This window comes from Rhipicephalus sanguineus, chromosome 10 (assembly GCF_013339695.2).
Source record: "Rhipicephalus sanguineus isolate Rsan-2018 chromosome 10, BIME_Rsan_1.4, whole genome shotgun sequence".
Lineage (NCBI taxonomy): Eukaryota > Metazoa > Arthropoda > Arachnida > Ixodida > Ixodidae > Rhipicephalus > Rhipicephalus sanguineus.
In genome coordinates this window covers 20,674,540-20,694,015 of record NC_051185.1, presented here as the reverse complement: position 1 = coordinate 20,694,015, position 19,476 = coordinate 20,674,540, and the positions used below count along the sequence as shown (strand labels likewise).

General features: G+C 46.6%; 1 protein-coding gene across 1 annotated transcript; it reads left to right on the top strand.

Annotated features, from left to right (window-relative positions):
• The first annotated feature begins 6,524 nt into the window (after nt 1-6,524).
• LOC119407217 (ras-like GTP-binding protein rhoA) lies at nt 6,525-12,896 on the top strand. Its single transcript, XM_037674092.2, has 4 exons — nt 6,525-6,841; nt 7,972-8,172; nt 11,030-11,224; nt 12,785-12,896. Exons 1-4 carry the CDS (start codon nt 6,674-6,676, stop codon nt 12,827-12,829), a joined length of 609 nt encoding a protein of 202 aa, XP_037530020.1. The 5' UTR covers nt 6,525-6,673; the 3' UTR covers nt 12,830-12,896.
• Nucleotides 12,897-19,476: the final 6,580 nt, after the last annotated feature.

Here is a 19,476-nt window from a genome sequence, read left to right as displayed (position 1 = left end):
AAGTTTCCAATCTTCCTCGGTCAACAAACAATCTGTGCCCTCGACGAGCTCATCAGTTAACGCGCAGAGTAGGTCGACGCTCTGAGGCTGCGTCACCACTCGCGGGCTATTTAATTTTACCGGCAACGTAGCTAGCCTTGCCTCGATCGTTTTACCAAAAGCAGACACCAATCTTACCGTGCCACACGGCTCTATTAGACTACGCGGAAGCAGACTCTCCCGAATGACGGTTATCTCACTCCCCGTATCCAAAATCGCATCTGCGGCTATACCTGCACATGATACAGGAATTAACTGCAGTTTATTTGTGCCTTCACCCTCGTGTTTCAGAGACTTCACCTTTGCGCTAAGTACTCCATCAGGTATTTCAATTTCCGACTCGTCGGCTAATATAACCTTTTGTACTTTCCGCTTTGGCTCGATAGCCTTCTTGGTGTTGCTCTCCTTATCACTAGCCTTCGGGCACTCTTTAGCGAAATGGCCTGAGCCGTGACATAAGTGGCATTTCAAAGCCCCTTTCTCAACTCGTGTCGCCGGCTTTTGCCCCATTTCTACAATTGGTTGCTTTGAAGCACGCCCTTTCCCTTTCGCTTGCTCGAAAGTTTGGAGCACTTTAGCGATCTCGGTTGGCCTAAGCCATCCCTCGCCTTCCCTTAATCTCACATACTCAAGACCCTCCATACTTAGTCCCGATTTTATACGGTCAGCAACCATGAGTTCGGCCATCACTTCTACCGTGTCGGCCTCTCTCACTTGAAGGTAGTATGAGAAATACGTTTTCACGCGGGACGCGAACTGCGCCCACGTCTCTTCCTTCTGCTTTACTGCTCTTTCGAACCTCTGCAGATACTCTGCCGGAGAAAGCTTCAGTTCCGTCAGTACTGCTGCTTTAACTGACTCGTAATCTGCACACTCTTCAGGGTTGAGGTTACGCAGTAGGTAACGAACTCGTTCGGTTAGTGCTGGCATAACCAAATGCACGCGACTCTCATTCGGTACTCGGTAAGTAGCAAAAAGTTTCTCTACTTCCTCAAACCATAATGGCACATCCGCGTCACTCGGCAGGCGAAACCCTTTCAGCACTTTTGCACATTGCTGGACAGAATCGAAACACCATCGCCTCTGATCACCCGTCTCCGACCCAGAGTTGGACAACGTGCCATTGAGACGTTCCGTGTTCATTCTATTCTGCAATCAATCTGGAGATTGAGCCTTTGGATTTCAAGTTCGAGCGTTCTCGTTTCACTTGAAAACGGCAAAACCTGAGATGCCTGCTGAATCGATTCTTGATTCGGAGTAGGCACTCTCGCCTCACCTGACTTATCAGAATTTAGACTACCATCATTTGATGGCTCTCGATTCCGATCCACTTCCGCCACACTCGTACCCTCATCTCCATTAGACTCCATTGTTTCAGCACCTCCGCGTGTTCTCACCATGTGCTCTACACATAAACTGCCATGCCAACCTGAGAAAGACGCAAGAAATCCTGCTCACCCTTTGCTGAATGCTCTGTCGTTCCTGGATCTCCTCCACGGCGCCGGAGTTGACTGCTGTGGGATCGTCTCGACGTTGCCGCTGGTGGCTGTTGGATGCCTTGCTCCTCGGTCTTCTCAGGGCTGGTCCAGTGTATGGTGCTGTAGAGCTCGCCGATCCCTGTCAGACTGCGCCAGTTATGTTTTTCTTTTGTTCGTTTTCTCCTTGATGTGGATTGAAGTCCCGTCAAGGAGATGATCGACGTCGATGAAGCAGGAGGCAGGTTGGAGGTAATGAAAACTTGAAGGTATATTGCAGCGAAATATTTACAGTCATATGTACATCTTGCCGAAGCACACTGATGATAACATAGACATCAACAGCATCTTACTCTTCTACTTAACTTTTCTTAAGTTAGAGCCTAGAACACTGTTACTACATACGAAGAACCGAGTCTCACTGTTCGACCACCAAGTGGTTACGGCCCAGACGAAAGTTGCATCGTACGGAGTCTTACTGATCGATCAGTTAGGTGATTACAGCCTAGACTGAAGGGAAACGAATTCCGTCCAGTCTTAAGTACCTTGCGGTAACAAAGAAAAGGGGAGGTGGCCACTGGTGGTCCGCCTCGACATTCCCTTATCCAATCCGTTCATTCTCAGATTAAGCCACTCCCTACCGGGCTGTCCTTAATCTCGACAGCAGTGTCTTTACAGCGCAGACAGGCGTTTTTGGCACTCTTTCCCATCATGGCTCTCCCTCTCCTTCCCACGCTCTCAGGGATTCTCACGGTCGAAATACATCTGTATTTTAGCCCTGGTGCATTCACGCCATTTTCCCATACACATCGAGTTGAACTCGCGGAGCCAGTCGTTAAACCGTTCCGGGAAAGAAAAGGCGTCTGCGTGACCCTGCCTCCCACGCATTCGACCTTGCATTGTTGCAAAAGCACATCTTGGTCCGTGTTGGGGTCACGCATACTGTCGCCTCGAGCGACTGCTTAGAGCGGGGGATGTCCTCCTCATTTTCCCACACATTCAGGCCGCCGACCTCTGAGAACGGTCGCCTGACCGCAACCCATGCTGGCCATCGGGGCAGACAAGCTTGCTCAAAGGAAGCCGTTTGCTTTCTCTTGATAATTGCCCAGCGAAAAGACCAGGCAGGGGGAGAGCCGAGAAAGAAGCTTTGTACGACGTACCGTGCCGCGCCGTCCTGTCTGCAGGATCGACTTATGAGCGGCAAACATAACAAAAGGTGTCTTCCCGCACGCGAATTGCGTGACAGATCAGCCGTCACATAAATTCTATGAGACTGACACATCACTCGGAGAATCGTCGCATAATTGTTTGCAGGGGCATCTAGTGGAGCGAGAGACCGTTTTTATTGTAAGCCCAAACATTCTCTTCGCTGAGATGGTTGCCAATGGCTCCAACACTTCAGCGCTGATCGACACGGGTGCTTCAGTGAGCCTGATTAACGAGGAGATGGTACCTAAAGATGACATCTGTCCAGGAAAACCAATCAGGGTGTGTAGCTTTGACGGAACCTGCAGGGAGTTCACGAAATGGACCGAGGTAGAAGTTCACTTCAGAGTCCGGTCAGTACGGGTGAAAAGCCTCGTAATGTCGGGTGTTAATTTTGATTTTCTTTTGTCCCGACCCGACATGAAACTTCTGAAGATAAACATACTGTGGAACGATGTCGTAACAACTGACAATGTCGAAAGTTGCTCCCATATTAGAGGAACGCATCCTAAAATTGTAAAGTGTGCCGACGAAGTCACGTCGAAGTACGCGGAGCTCATTTCTGTTGGCACTTATCCCACAGCTACCACAGCAATCGAAGTTCCCTTCGAACTACGCGACAAAAACGTCGTAAGGAAGAAGCTATATGCCTTGAGTCACGAGAAGAAGACTTGGTTAAGACAGGAGCTTCAAGGCATCCTAGACGCGGGCATCATTCGACCATCCACGTCTTCGTTTGCGTCACCAGTTACGATCGTGCCTAAAGAGGATGGATCTTTCCGGTTATGCACACATTACAGACTCATCAACCAGCAGACAGATCTGTTTCCTTTCCCAATGCCAAGAATCGATGAGATAATTGATGAGACCGGCAGGTGTGAATGGTTCTCCAGAATAGACTTGTGTAAAGGATATTGGCAGGTACCTCTGAGGGAAGACACGAAGAAGTTTACGGCGTTCGTTACACCATTTGACGTGTACGAATACAACCGGCTCCCGTTTGGGTGGAAGAATTCAGGTGCCTTTTTCCAGAAAATGATGAACTCTGTACTGAAAGATTTTATTGGGAAGTTTTGTAATGTGTACGTCGACCTGTCGGCAGTGCTGCAAGCGCTCAGTGATGCACAACTAAAGATTAATGCAAAGAAGAGTGAGTTCTTTTGCCGGACCGTAGTATTTCTCGGCAGGCGCTTTGACGGCAAGACAAAGAGTACCAAGGAAGAAAGTGTGCAGCGGATCAGGTCTTTTGCAAAGCCCCATGACGTTCATTCCCTTCGTGTGTTTTTAGGTCTTGCAGGACACTTCAGAGCATTTATAAAAGACTACGCTAAAAAGACGAAGTGTCTCACCACCTTGACCCAGAAAGGCGTCCCGTTCATGTGGTCTGACGAATGTGAACGAGCCTATTTGGAACTGATTACAATCATTTCTTCTGACCCTGTGCTAACGCTGCCGGATTTCACGTTACCCTTCGAGCTCTACACTGATGCTTCACACTACGGAACTGGAGCTGTTCTTTACCAAAGAGATGACAAGGAGCCCGCGTCCCGACAACTACAAGTAATCGGTTATTTTTCGTACACGTTTACGAAAGCCCAAGTTAATTACTGCACCACAGAGAAAGAAGCTCTGGCAGTTGTCATGGCCTTGAGATATTTCAGGACATACTTGGAAGGCAGATGTTTTAAATTCTTCACCGACAACCAAGCCTTGACTTATCTACTTCATCTCGCACAGCCAAAGGGGAGTATTGCACGATGGACAAGCGAGATCCAACAGTACACCTTCGAGGTAGCTCATCGCCCTGGACAAAATCACCAGGATGCTGATGCCTTGTCCAGACTACATATATCACAGGAAACAGAAGCTGAACACGTGAACTTTGTAAGGCTGTGGAAAGGTACAGGAAGGTTGACATTTAAGAACGGAAAGGTACACGTGCCGGCGACAGAAGTGCAAGCTATTCTGAAGCTGTACCATAACAGCCCAGAATCTGGAGGACATGATGGATTTTGGAGGACGTACAGAAAGCTCACTGTAAGATTCACGTGGAAGAACATGAAAGCGGATGTCGCTAACTACATTAGGACATGCCACGAATGCCAGCTCTTCAAAGCAAAGTTTAGGCCACGAGGGAATAAAATGGTAATGCCGGTGTACTCGAAGGTACCTTTTGAAGCACTTCACCTCGACTTTGCGGAAGTCAAGAAGAAAGGCGAGGGCGTGCGAAAAGCTCAAGCATTCTTGGTTGCCGTCGACGAGTGTACACGCTATGTTGCTGCTAAGGCCGGCCGTGAAGATGCGAACGCAGTGATGTCACTTCTGGAGCGGAATGTGTTCAAGGATGTCAAAGTTATAGTTGCCGACAATGGACCAGCTTTTCGAAGTCTTAAGCTTCGACGATGGGTAGAAGAAAGAGGTATCAAATTACGTTTCCCAGCACCATACCACCCTGAAGCTAATTCTCTTGCAGAGAGGATGATTAGGGACTTGAAGATGTTGATGTCCTTATACCCAGACTTCAAAGGCGGGTGGAAGTGTGCTCTGGAGGCGGCTGTATCCCATCACAATCGCTCCTATACTGCAGGACTTGGATGCAGCCCCAACTTTGCAGCTTTCGGAAAATCAAGCTGGTTGCCTACTGATCAAGAGCTTGGTTTGGTTGACAAGATCGTTCTCAAGGAAAAACCTATGCCAGAAGAAAAGAAACAACGATATCGCCAAACGGTGAAAAGGAACTTCGATAAGCGTCATCGATCAGAGATACACGATGTGCATCCTGGAAGCATGATTCTTGTGCGCAAAGGTCTTGGCTCGAAGTCTCCGTTTACGGGTCCATACTTCGTCACGAAGACCGCAAAACAACAAGGCATACTGAAAACAGTATATTACAAGGGACCTCGCTGCAAGATCGAAGAGGCGTCTCTCTCAAATATACTTCCCATCTCCGGAGAGATGGAAACAGGAGCCTGGGAGTATGTAGTGATCCAAAAGAACTGGTTGGAGAAGACGGAAAAGAAGAGGCTAGAGGAAGAGGTAGAGGAAGCCAGAACAAAAAGTAAATAAAATGGCTGAAAGCAAACTGCTTTCGCTGGAACTTTATACTAAATGCGCCAAAATAGAAGTTCAAGGTAGCCATAAAGTAGACATGGAGCCAACCAGGAATTTTCGTTCGGAGGCAGGGCCGTAAGGTGACCAAATTGGCGCAAAAGTACCCACCAACGGCAACCCTCGTAAGGAGTTTACCTTACTTGATCGCATAATTCCGGCCAATGGTGGTAATGCTGCTAATAACGGTAAAATAATAATAATATCTGGGGTTTAACGTCCCAAAACCACCATATGATTATGAGAGACGCCGTAGTGGAGGGCTCCGGAAATTTCGACCACCTGGGGTTCTTTAACGTGCACCTAAATCTAAGTACACGGGCCTCAAACATTTTCGCCTCCATCGAAAATGCAGCCGCCGCGGCCGGGATTCGATCCCGCGACCTTCGGGTCAGCAGTCGAGTGCCATAACCACTAGACCACCGTGGCGGGGCAATAACGGTAAAATAAAGGTAATTCCTGCTAATAACGGTAATGTTGCGCTTCCGCTCTCGTAACAATGTGAGAAAGCAGTACACAGTTGTACTTCTAGGATCGCTAAATACCTTTGAAGGACCACACCTCTGCCTTATTGCATTATATGCACTGAACACTATACGACAGTCCCAGTTGAAGAAATCTGCCTCAATTTTTTGTTTGCTTGCATATTTCTTGTTCTGTTATTGCACCAAGTTATAACTATTCACTACAACGGAGCCGCAGAGTAGGACCAGCGACACCAGCCTAAAGACTGAATTCGATGGATTCCCCAAACTATGGACTAAGCAGCAGATGGGCGCCCATGGACGTTCTACACTCCTGGTGAGGGCCAGGCGACAGCGCTCGAAGATAGGCGTCTCGCACGTATGGACCACAAGAGCGGTATCATGCGCGTCACGCTGGTCGCGGCGGGCGACAGCAACGTCGGCAAGTCGTGCATGACGCACGCGTACGTGCACCGATGCTTCCCCGCCGAGTGTCCGCCCACGTCGCTCGACCAGAAGGAGACGCTGCTCCACTGGAACGGCGAAACGGTACGCATGCGCACGTGTCTTCTGTGTCAGTACACACTACATGTAAGCATAGGCGAGTGCAGGATTCTCCATTAGGGGGATGGGGTAGGGGGGAGGGGGGGCAAGATTGGCAACGAATACAAAAATTAAAATTAAGCGATGACGTGTCTCACAGCGGCCTGCCTTTGGTCCCCGGCTTACCAGGGAAAGGTGGGACGTTAACAGTTCTCGGAATGCTACACTGGTGGTCCTCGGCCGCCATTGTCAAATTGTCAAAAACCTTCGTGGCCGTAACTCTGCGCTCTAAACAGAGACAGGAGAAGTCCGACTGAGTAAGGTATGGGTAGGCTTTGCACCGACCCCCCCCCCCCCCACCCCCACCCTTGCCCGCGCCTATACATGAATGAGCGTTTCTTCGGCTACCTGTAGTGTGACATTGGACGGGCCGGGATTTTCAGACGAAAACCTGGTGGCCCTGAACATACCCCCACCCCCCCTCCTCCCTGCCCCAATAGGCGTGCGAAGGGCTCTTCATTGTGGGGGGGGGGGGGGCTCCAATGAAGAGCCCTTCGCAGGAGGGGTGCGGTTTCACAACAGGGCGCCCCCCCCCTCTGATATTCCCGACCCTCTTCCATTGACGCCCTTATGAACAGGATGCAGTGCAAAGGTGGGGCAGTAGCCCTCTACCCCTACCCCACTTGTGCGCACGCCTACAGCAGCCCCCCCCCCCCTACCCCGGGGGGAGGAGGGGGGCTTCACACCTTGAAGTCGTAACTCGTGGCTTCGCGTTGTTGTTCAGATGCGTTTACTGCTAGAATGACCAATGCGAAAACAACCTTGGAAAACTTTCATCACAAGAATGAGACATTTATAATTTGTGTTGCGTACCACACTCAGTGCATATTTGTTTGCGTTATGCTGCTTAGCCCATTCAAATTGCCTTTGCAAAAAAAAAAAGGTATTGCTTTGGACTCAAAATAGCCTCGGGCTACACGTCAACTCAGTGTTTCCAAAGTTTATATTAAAAAATAAATGACACCCATTCAATCCATATTTCCAGATTCATCTCTGGGTGGATTATCGATACATCAATTATACAAAGTAGCTTCGACTACACCCATGGTAATTTTGTTCTTTCTGTCCACGAACAGGTGCACCTGAGCCTGTGGGACACTCCGGGCTCCAGCTCGTACGACACGCTGAGGCCCCTCGTCTACCCCGAGGCTGACGTAGTCTTGATCTGCTTTGCGCTAGACAACCGTGCTAGCCTAGTCAACGTCGAGCAGAAGTGGGCGCCCGAGATTCGAAAGCACCTGCCCAAGGCGCCAATAATACTCGTCGGAAATAAGCAGGCAAGTTGACTGTTAAAGGGGCCATATACGACATCCAATTTCCCATCATAATTTGTGTTAATTATGCGGGTTGATGCTTGTGCATTCACAAACAAGCTGGCGAAATTTTACCGCTTTTGGTCGAACGATTAACTTATAATTGAATATTTTCATAAGCAAGCAAGCGGCCTCAGAGTCGGGCAGCACTGGCGCACTCGCGGGCCGTGACGTAGCTATTTAAGCTTTCTTCAGCTTGACATTAAAATTGAATGTTTTGCAGCGGCTGAAACTTTGGTAGAGGACGATGGCTCCACTCCATGCAGCACATGACGTCACACACGCCATGACAAAATGACGGTCGCTGGCGGCGGGCGGGGTTTGTAGTCGGCGACTTATAGGGTTTATTTTGCACAGAAATAATCATTTACAGTACGTTTTTACAATATATATAGGCACAATGAACCATCTACTTCTATTTTTCGCTGAAAACCGCGATATGTTGGGTGACCCTGACATGGCCTCTTTAAAGGGACACTAAAGTGAAACAATGAATCTGTCTAGATTGATAAATTGAACTCTGAAAAACTCTAATCACTTTAATTTTACCGTCATTTCTTTATTAATATACGAGAAAATCTAGGTCAAAGTATTACTTTTAAATTTCGTGCAAAAACCTCCGCGTGTGACGCCATAGATTTCATAGTGTTCCTTTCGTACTTTGGCGACATTGCCTCCATGAAATTTTTTTTTAAAACTTGGTATGGGGGTTAAGTCTCCATGGCTAGCTCAGAGGACAATGTACTTCACTTTTACCGGTTAGGAACGACGTATGCCCTAGCGGACGCCTTCAAAATCTATGACTTCAAGGTGATTGGTGCGGGAACTCCAAGGTGGCGTTCCCACCCGCATTTTCTTTTTGCGCATTTTCTCGCTTACCAAGCGTCTTCTCGCGGCGAGCGTGGCGATTCTGGTGTGGTGGAAAAGTGACGTACTAATACGACAAATATCGCTTTCTACTTTAGTGTCCCTTTATAATGTGATTCATGTGATAGAGCATGACGTCACAACGTTGCAGCAAGCACTGCTGTCAGTTTAACTCCCTGTCAGTGCACGCGAAAGCGATTTTACACAAACAGGGACGGCAAGTTTGTTTTTGTAGCGTTAGCTACACTGGCCGAGGTTGATCAGCTTTGCGTGGCTTCTGGAGAGCCGTGCTGCGCAAGCGCGAGAGGCAGTGACGTCACACGGCGCACAACTGGCGCGCCGGAGCAGCCGCGCGCGTCTGCGCATTCCAGAGGAGTGACGTCATAGCGGCGGCAGACGCACTGGCGCTGGCGCGTGCCCAGCTGTGCGCCTCCGTTGCGCAGTAGCCAAGTCTGACGCTGCGCCGGGAGTTGGGGCCATAGAGACAGCAGCGTGTTACTACACTGAGCACCGAGCCGTATTAGCGGCAATAAAGAAATGACGTTGAGCAAAAAATAAATATACATGTGTCACATAATGCGTATACCGTGTGTGTGTGTCATTGTAGCAGCAGTAAGCATGATAATCGAGCTAATCCTAGACACCTAGAAAAGCTAAGAATAACCAGCTGAACCTCAGCTCACGCTACGTATATCCTTGCATAGCCAAGCTAGGCCACTGCTAAATTTATTTAACCAGGGGAAGGATGGGGAGGGGCCCTGACGACAAGTGAGTTCCTGGAGGGGCAGGGAGGTGGGGAACTTATGCACTGTACTTCATAATGGTGGTTTAGCGGGCTTGTTATTACGGGATTGTTGGTAAATGAAGTCAGCAGTTGGAAGTCAGCGCCTGTGTTTTGTGGTCTATTCTCGGTTTCCTGTTTTTGCGCTGCTTGAAAAACTATTTATGCATTGTGTTTTGACTATGTTTGCTCTTGAGGGCTGTAAAGAGGGGCAGGCAGCAATTTTTTTTTTTTTTGGGGGGGGGGGGGGCGGTGTGTGGCCGCACCCCCAAGCACAACCCTGTCTGCAACCTCTGTCTACAGGCGTAAAATTTCGCAAAATACAACACCGCACAACTGCTCAAATGAAGCAGAAGAATGGAGGAGTGATGACAAGATTGTTCCACTTACATACAAGACCTGATGTACAATGGCTTACAACCACAGAAACGGGTGAACTTTCAAGTGATCAGCTACCAAAGAAAGAAAATCTATGGCGATATTACGAAGAAGCAAAAACCTTCCTGAACCCTAATTTAAAGCAACCATGCATGCACATTCTCAACAATTCCTATCGCGCTACACTGTTGCGAACAAGTTTGTGGACCAGATTTTAGCTGCGAAGGTCATTTTCCTATTTGTTGTACTATGGAGACAGGGTATTGTGGAATCGGAAAAAGCGCTCATGCATCTTATTTACATTGTAAGTTACAAAGCATTGCATGGTCAAGATTCACACAGGGTACATTAAAAGTAAGTCACACAGTTCCTCATGCGTTTGCCAAGGACGATTCGATGATGAAAGCCATGTTCTTCTTCTGTTTCTTCTTAGTCCATTGTATTGACCTCCCCCACCCCCTCGAACTTTCTGCACCTTACGTGGTTTTCCAGTGCCTCCGGCATTGCCCCACCTTAGACCAAGCGAAAGTAATGAGATGGCGTCATGATGTGACGTCACCTTATGTTATGTAATGATGATGTCACAAATTTTGGTGACCTTTGTAGTCACAAGATGACGTGATCACGTGATGATCTTTTGCATCGTTAGTGTTGACGCCGACAGTCACTTTTCGCATTTGACGAGGCATCTACGGCTTTCGCCTTAATAATGTCCAGCGTCTCCCATAGATCGACTGTGCGAGTCATATTGTCATGTCAAATCACAACGTCGCATCGATCTATGGCTTCCCACAGGACCTTCGAGACACTGATCCGCAGCCACTGTGTGAAGTGGATCCAAGGCCAGATGGCGACTCGTTCGTGAGCACTTCCGAAGGTGAAGCCATGTTGGAATGCATCGGAGGGTCGGCCTACGTGGAATGCTCAGCACTGATGGACCAAGGTCTCGAAAAGGTCTTTGGTGCTGCAATCGACGAGGCACTCAAGCAGGTAAGAGGTTCTCAGGTGGGCTAGTTGGTTCATGACCATTATGGCAGAACAGTGCAAAAAAACAGGACAGTAAACACCCGCACAGGACACAGCGCTGAGTCTTGTATGTTCACTGTTCCGTTTTTAGCGCTGTTTCTACCATAGTCTTCAGGTACGAGGCTTTCTTCTTCGCCAGTATCTGTTGGATAATTATTAAAGCAGTGGCTACAAGCACTTAATCGAGCCTAGCTACAATTGCATAACAGCTTTATGTCAATCATTCAACAAGAATCCATGCCCGACAGTGCTCGATGAATCGTACGCAGCTCGTAACTTTTGAGCACAGCATATCAATAACTACGAAAACAAAAGAAGAAATGTGCACCCTACAATGCCATTGGGGAAGCAAATGAGGCATAACTCGTCACTCTTGAGAGTAGGCATTGAATGAATGAGCTAAAAAAGAAAATACTTGTGCCCTACCACACTGCCATCAGTGAATCACATGTCACATGACATAATTTGATGATGAGGTTATAACACGTAACACGATCTCATCACGTGACCTCATGCGATGATGCCATTGTGATGTCACAACCTGGTCACGTGATGACGTCATCACTTGGTTATGTGAGTTTTCCTGCTATTGAGTGGTAACGCTGTTCGCTGGATAGACGCCAAATTTGTCCTTTCGTTTTGCACTAATAGGTGCAGTGCCATCATCTCCTGACATGAAAGAAACATCTCTAATCCATTATTTACGTGTAATACATCATATCTTCCTTGAAGATGCCAGTGAACTGATGCCCACCGTTGAGTGTACTAAGTGCACGCAACAAATATGCGCTACGAGATAATCAGGCACCGCTTGAAAGTTTCACGTTGAGGCTACCACTACTCGATTAAAGAGAAAGAATGTTCCAGAAAACAAAAAAGGTGTCATAACCATAAGAGAAGGAATGCAGATCCAATGCGACCAAAAATTGACAATTCCATTATTAGAAATGACGTGTTATTAGATGGAACACAGCCATAAGCGTGCGGCCGTAAGCAAGTTCAAAGACCAGGCTGCTGCTGAACATGTTATAGTAGCACCTACGAGAAAAACATGTGCGATAAAACTTTGCCCTCGCATGTTTAAAGCATTCGATTTAGCGCAAGAACTATGTCAGTGACTCTGTAATTGAATTTCGCACGGAAGGTGTCTTACTGTACTGCGACCTGGGGCTAAATATTTATTGAGTGAATAGCTATTTCGTTTTCCTTTTTTAACCTTTTGCCACTAATGAGGAACGTGGGTCGAACACTCACTGCTAATGAACACAGATCAGTCACTTGGTAGGACACACCACATGAAGTGTAAAGAATATAAAATAAAACATTAAAATGTTATTCCCCATGTTCATGTAAACTAATTCCTTCACAAATAATATGGGTGTCACATATTGCATGTTCACCATGTTTATAATTCTAACACCCTCTTTAAACTGCACAGCGTTATGAACAATTGTAGAAAAGCATGACTGACACTTTATCATGTTTGCTTGACATGCTCTTTTTTTATTTCTTTTTTCCACGCAGAAAACTCAAAAGAAGTGCTGCCCTTGCTGCTGCAGTATTTTGTAACCGTTTGGTTTGTACAGCTTTCAGTCTTTCGGTATTAAAATATTCACTAGAAATGATCTCGACAAAATGCTGTTCCTACGAGGGGCGTTCAATAAAGATTTCCCCTGACTAACTTCCATTTATTGAAGGATGCTGAAACTGCGCATGTGCAATGACATAAGTCACTGTAGGTCACGTGCCAATTTGCAACTCTAAACTAATTACGGTCTTTCTTTTAGAGGTGCTGAAGTGGTGTGAGGTGTGATAATGGATGCAGTGGAATACAGAGCAGCAGTCAAGTTCCCGTACTTGAAAGGCCGCACTCCAAGGAAGACGTTCGATGAGATAAAAGAGGTTTATGGGGAGGATTCCCCATCATATGATATAGTGAATAACTGGCATCACCAATTCAAATGTGGTCTGATTTCCGTGGAAGCGGCTCCGATTGCAGGGCGACCCCACTACGCTGTCAATGAACACACCATCCAGCAAGTGAAGGCCGCCATTTTGGAAAATCGCCGCATTAGCGTTCGAGACCTAGCCCAACATGTCAAGATTAGTGTGGGGTCCATGGAAAAAATCATTCAGGACCATCTTCATATGTGTAAGGTATCCGATCGCTGGGTTCGCCGGCTGCTCACACCTTTCCAAAAGCAGGAACGAGTCGAATGCTCCCAGGCTCTTTTGACCATGTGCCATGGAAACTAGCAGGACTTTTTCAACAGACTGATTACACAGGATGAATGCTGGGTCCATCACTATGATCCGGAGACTAAAGTCCAGTCGATGCAATGGAAGCACTTGGACTCACCGCCTCCAAAGAAAGCACGCACCCAGCCCTCGACGGGCAAGGTCATGCTCGCAGTCTTTTGGGACCAGCACGGAGTAGTCTTGATGGATTTCCCAGCAAAGGGTGCCACGATTACTGGGGCATACTATGCTTCACTGCTGCGGAAATTGCGAGAGACCATCAAAAACAAGAGACGTGGCATGCTCACCAAAGGCGTCCGCCTTCTGCGAGACCATACCCCAGTTCACAACTCAGATGTTGCCCAGACGGAAGCACGCTCCTGCGGCTTTGAAATTCTACCGTATTCCCCTTATTCACCCGACCTCGCACCATCGGACTTCCACCTCGTTCCAACATTGAAGTCATATTTGAAGGGCAAGCATTTTCCAGATGACGAGACTCTGATTTCTGAAGTTACAACATGGCTTTTGGAGCAATCTGTCGACTTCTACAAGTGAGGTGTTTATAGTTGCATAAAAAGATGGGAGAAGTGTGTGTCCCGGGGTGTCACCTATGTAGAGAAGGACTAATAAATCTGCAAAGTTTCGTTGCTCTCCGTCCACAGGAAGTGGGTCAGGGGAAATCTTTATTGAACGCCCCTCGTAAAATCACTTTTGCAAGCAATACTGAGGTGACATCACAATGACAGCTCAACTTGCAAGCCTGCCGTCCACAAGGTGGCGATGCAAACAATGACTGGGAAATCATTCAATTAACCTACCAAATCAATCAATCAATCAATCAATCAATCAATCAATCAATCAATCAATCCATGATTTAGCTGCACGACTACCCTGCTGAAGTTACACGAGCGAAATTGGGCAACCTTTGGCATCCTGCGACCTGCAGGAATTAATGGAAATTGCGTCGGATGTTTAACTACAATTAACTGTGAAATTATTTGCAGTATGTGGGCACAGAACTTCAACAAAGCTATATGTACACAAACAAATGGCAAAGTAGTAGACACGGTACCACATTAGCATACGGAAACTCGCCCATCCTAACCACTCCAACATGAAGACTTCAAGGAGACAGGTGCACTGTAGACCTCTTGCTCATTCCTCGATTTTTACCACAGCATGCAGGCAAAATTAGCACAAAAGAAAAGACTAGAAATATCTCGTGTAGACGGGAACCTTCAAGTTGTCAAGTTCACTAGCATCAATATAAATGGTGGATTGGAGCTGCAAAGCGATTACTGTCTTAGCTTCTGGGCAAACTTGCTTTCATGACAATTTTCAGCTAAAATTAAATTCCTGAAAATAGAACAAGGAGCACCACGTTTTTTTCTGACAAGAAAATGAAATGCAGAGTACGCTACGATGCTATTACTTCCAAGTTATTTCAATTTGCATAAAATGCTCGTGCATCATCTCATTTTTCAACCTAGCCATATCTATCTGCAGCTCACTTTTCTTATCCTCCATGAAATACACAACTATGGCAATTCGAATCGTAAAAAAGCTCTACACGCTTCCACGTGTATTAGGTAGTTAACACAAAGGCGCGTGAAAGCGTTATGTTTAGGCATTGATGTGACTGTGCTTTTCTGCTCTACTAATTCGGTGCAGAATGAAGAAAGCAAATTGACACTCAATCGCACTCGAAAACACTCTTGCAACACCTCATGCGGCACTGTCCAGAACTAGCGCAGCAGGATCTACAGAATGTTCAACGAATGACGCACGCCATCATGAAAAAATGAGAATCTGCATTGCCTGCATGTAGCTGCACATCGATCAGACGTATACAAGTGTCACATTCCTGAATAAGTTAGGACCTGAGCCACGCAAGATGAAATTACACGCAACGTTACAGTGCTTAAATACTTCTGTTTGGCGCTTAAATAAATAGTAGGTGTAACAACAGATGCTCCACTACAAGCCTTGAATGTCAACATTTCCTATTTCTGTACAAATCGCTCACTAATCTCACTTTCCTAGATGTGCATAGTAACAGTCAGGTGCTGCTACTTCCGGTGACTGCTCTTTTGATGGTCCAGCATGGAAATGGTGAGCCCTTTCCCAATTCTCTAGCATTAAAAAAATTGATGTCAACCTCGGTTCCATGCTTTGTCATCCACGCATAGTGTCACTCCCGTGGTCACAAAAAGCCACGCCAATCTATGTGCCTGTAAATAAAGAGAAAAATGCATTGAAACCTGACATAACTTTGCGTGAGATAGATTTGTTTGAGAACCAGAGATATTCACAAACACCAGCAGTTATTGAACATTTATGAATTGCCGGCCAATGTGGGCCCTGTGCTGAGCAAGGCCTATTTTGTGCAATACCATGCGCACAGAAAGTTGGTCACCATGAAGAACACTGCTAGAATCATTGTAATGGGTCTCGGTTGCAGTACATACAACACTCACTGTCTGCAAACAAGAACTATTTCTTTCTCTTTTTCGCTCTTTCTATCCTTATTTCACTTTCTTTCCCATATTTCTCTCTCTCTCTTTCGTTATCTTTTTGTCTTGCTCTCTGTTTTTTTCCTCTCTTTTTATGTCTTTATTCCCTTTATTTCTCTCTCTCTCTCTCTCACGTGCTTCACTTTGCCGAGCAGTGTTTTTATTTAACGCTCGCGTCTGCTGTACTCGGTAGTGGGGCTTTTCCAGTTCCTATGGCGCATACCCACCTGAGAAGTTTTGCGTTTCCTTTTCATCCATTTCTTTCTCTCTCTCTCTTTGCACGACAGAGCACAAGTTACTTATAGCTTTAACAGCTTTGCTGTTAAAAAATACGCCCTGTAGGGGGTCCCTACAGAGTGGTCGCATATTTTTCGGGACGAGAACTGCCATAGAACACCAGCTACAACTTGATTTTGGAAAAAGAAAAGTAATTTAGTACCAGCAATCAATTACAAGAAAATTAATTGAATTACCCAAAAAATTAGTTTTTAAAAAGTAATCCAATATATTACAAAATTACAAGAAAATGTAATTGATTACAAGTAATCGATCACTTGTAACGCGGTACGCACAACTGTGATGGTGGCTGAACGATCACAGCGTTGGAGTTCCCTCTAGTGAATATTCGGCAGATCCCACGATTTGTGGGAATCGGTTTCATGCGAAGCAGTCAGCGAGTACTTCTATGCTGTATTTTATGGCTTTGAGCCAAGCATTACGAGGTGGATCGACATGTTTTTGTAAGTGTAGTAGCTGTGTGCACATCGTGTGGGCTTCACAGGCACGTCGACAACGCTGGCGTTTAAAGGGTAACTTACGGTGCGACTTAACGTCAGCACTCACGTTAAAGTACATATTTCATGCATATGTCAGTATTATCATAATTAAGTGCACTTTATGGTGCAATGTATTCGCAATCTATTCGTTAATGTATTCTGCCGGAGTCGAGCAATACTTTAATATGAAGACAAATGTAAAAATACAAATGTAATGTTTATTACACTTCTATAAAAGCGGAGCCAACACTGGAACCACGATTGGCGTTAACCTGACATGACGCCTGTATCGTAGGAGTACATATGTAGTGTTTATTGCTTTCTTGTAAAATTAGATAGCCAGCACCACAACCACAATTGACGTTTCACCGACATTACGCCTGCATAGGCTGTTTTTCCGAACCAGTTGATAGACATGGCGTGGCTCTGTGGTAGAATATTTGATTGCCACGCAGAATGTTTGGGTTCGATTCCTTCTGGGATCCTAATCTTTATTCTTTTCATTCATCTGGTCAACGCTGCCAATGTCAGTTTTTCTTAAAGGGACACTAGAGAGAAACAATGAATTGGTTTAGATTGATAAAGTGTGCTCAGAGAACTCTTGTGTAGTTTATGTCACCACCATAGGTTTATTATTAGAGGAGAAAACCAAGTTCAAAGTTTCATTTTTAAATTTCGCGCCGAACTTTGTAATTCGTGACGTAAAAGGTTTCAAAGAGCATTTAACGTATTTTGGCGCCACTGGCTCGACGAAATTTCCACAAAATCGTTATGTCCAGTCTCTGGCCCCCTCAGAGGACAATGTACTTCGATTTAACCTACTAGGAACTACGTAGGCCAAAGCAGGCGCCGTCAAAAATATGTGACGTCACGGCAAATGGTGCGGGAATTCCAAGGTGGCGTCGCCACCTGTATTTTATTTTTGCGCGTTTTCTCGCTTATTAAACGACTTCTCGCAGCAAGCGTGGTGTTTTTGGTATCGTGGAAGACTACTTTACTAATGCGAGAAAAATCGTTTTGCTCTTTAGTGTCTCTTTAACGCTCTCGCATATAAATTACCAATGTCTATTCTCGCCGTTCTTGGGTAGATGTAAACTGTGAATCACATGTGGCGCATACCCGTACACTGCAGCCCGTGGTAAACGGGTATGTACCACACGTGTCTAGAGGAAAGGGTTAGACGACGTATGCGACAGGATTTTCACGTTATTCATGACATGTCCCGACAGTCATATTCGTCAAATCCTCTTACCCTCCCATGCCAATTTTGGTTACACCAAGTTAAGGAGGCAATAGGATGGATGGATGGATGGATGGATGGATGGATGGATGGATGGATGGATGGATGGATGGATGGATGGATGGACGGACGGACGGACGGAAGGACGGAAACGCTGAAAGTGCTAAAGGTTCGCTAAGAAATGCTTCTCATTTAATATTGTAGGAAACTCTATGGTCGTGGTCTTGCCTAAAGATTGCATTCTTTTTTTTACAAGAATGGGTCCACATTCCCCATGTTTGATCGAACAGTTAGTATTCCCTGGTGTGTTTGTGCTTCCACTTGTTGATGCCAATCGACCAAACACGGCTTGGCTCAGCTCGACTTTGACCAAACCATTTGTGTGTGCCGTGCGTGACACCATGACAACCGTCAGTGCATGAACAGAACAAGTAGCTATACATATACATATATATTGTGGGCACTCACGCGGTCGTAGTCGTCGAGCCAGTCGATGGATAGTGACCGCCGTAGACCACTTGACGCGCTACGCTGAGACAACCTCTCTGATAACTGGCTCAGCTGCGGAAGTTGCCGACTTCGTTCTTCACGGCATAATATTGCGTCATGGGGCTCCTCGTATACTGCGTAGCGACCGTGGAAGGGTGTTGCTGTCACAAATGTTAAATGAAGTACTGCGCGCTTTCGGAACTACTCACAAGACAGCCTCAAGCTACCACCCTCAGACCAATGGTCTCACCGAGAGGTTTCATCGTACTCTTGCTGACATGATAGCCGTCTACATCCAACCGGACCACAAAAACTGGGATACCCTGCTACCGTTCCTCACCTTCGCCTACAACACGGCCGTTCAGCGCACAACCAGCTACTCGCCGTTCTACCTCGTTTACGGACGTCCCCCTGCTACCTTTCTCGACATTTCCCTCTTCAAGAGCGAAGACTTCAAAAGTGAAGACTACATTTCTCGACTGGCCCAGTCCCGCCACCATGCTCGCATCAACACAGAAGTGAGACAACAAGAGCGGAAGATCATTTACGACGTATCCCATCGCGTTGTATCTTTTCGACCTGGTGACGAGATGCTGCTTTTGACACCTATTCGCACACCTGGTCTCTGTGACAAGTTTCAACCACGCTTCATCGGGCCGTACATAGTTCTGGAACAGACTTCGCCTGTTAATTATCGGGTGACACCACTTGTAGTCCCAACAGACCGCCGTTACCGCAGCACCGAGATTGCGCACGTTTCTCGCATGAAACCCTTCACCCGACGTTCCCCGTCACCTTGACTTGCAGCGGCCAGGATGTCCGCTTAGACGTGGGGGAAATTAGTGTGGGCACTAGTTATGTGCTTCTTTCTCATCTGTGCATTAGCATAATCATCATCATCGGGTGTGTGCACGTTCGGCCCATTCTCTTCCGAGGCCTTGGGTCTAATAAACGTCG

Bases quoted from the DNA above. Each gene is read 5' to 3' on its own strand.
- LOC119407217 (XM_037674092.2), top strand. From the start codon at position 6,674: ATGGACCACAAGAGCGGTATCATGCGCGTCACGCTGGTCGCGGCGGGC. The intron at 8,173-11,029 runs GCAAGTTGACTG...GGCTTCCCACAG, and splicing joins TACTCGTCGGAAATAAGCAG to GACCTTCGAGACACTGATCC. The intron at 11,225-12,784 runs GTAAGAGGTTCT...TTTTCCACGCAG, and splicing joins TCGACGAGGCACTCAAGCAG to AAAACTCAAAAGAAGTGCTG.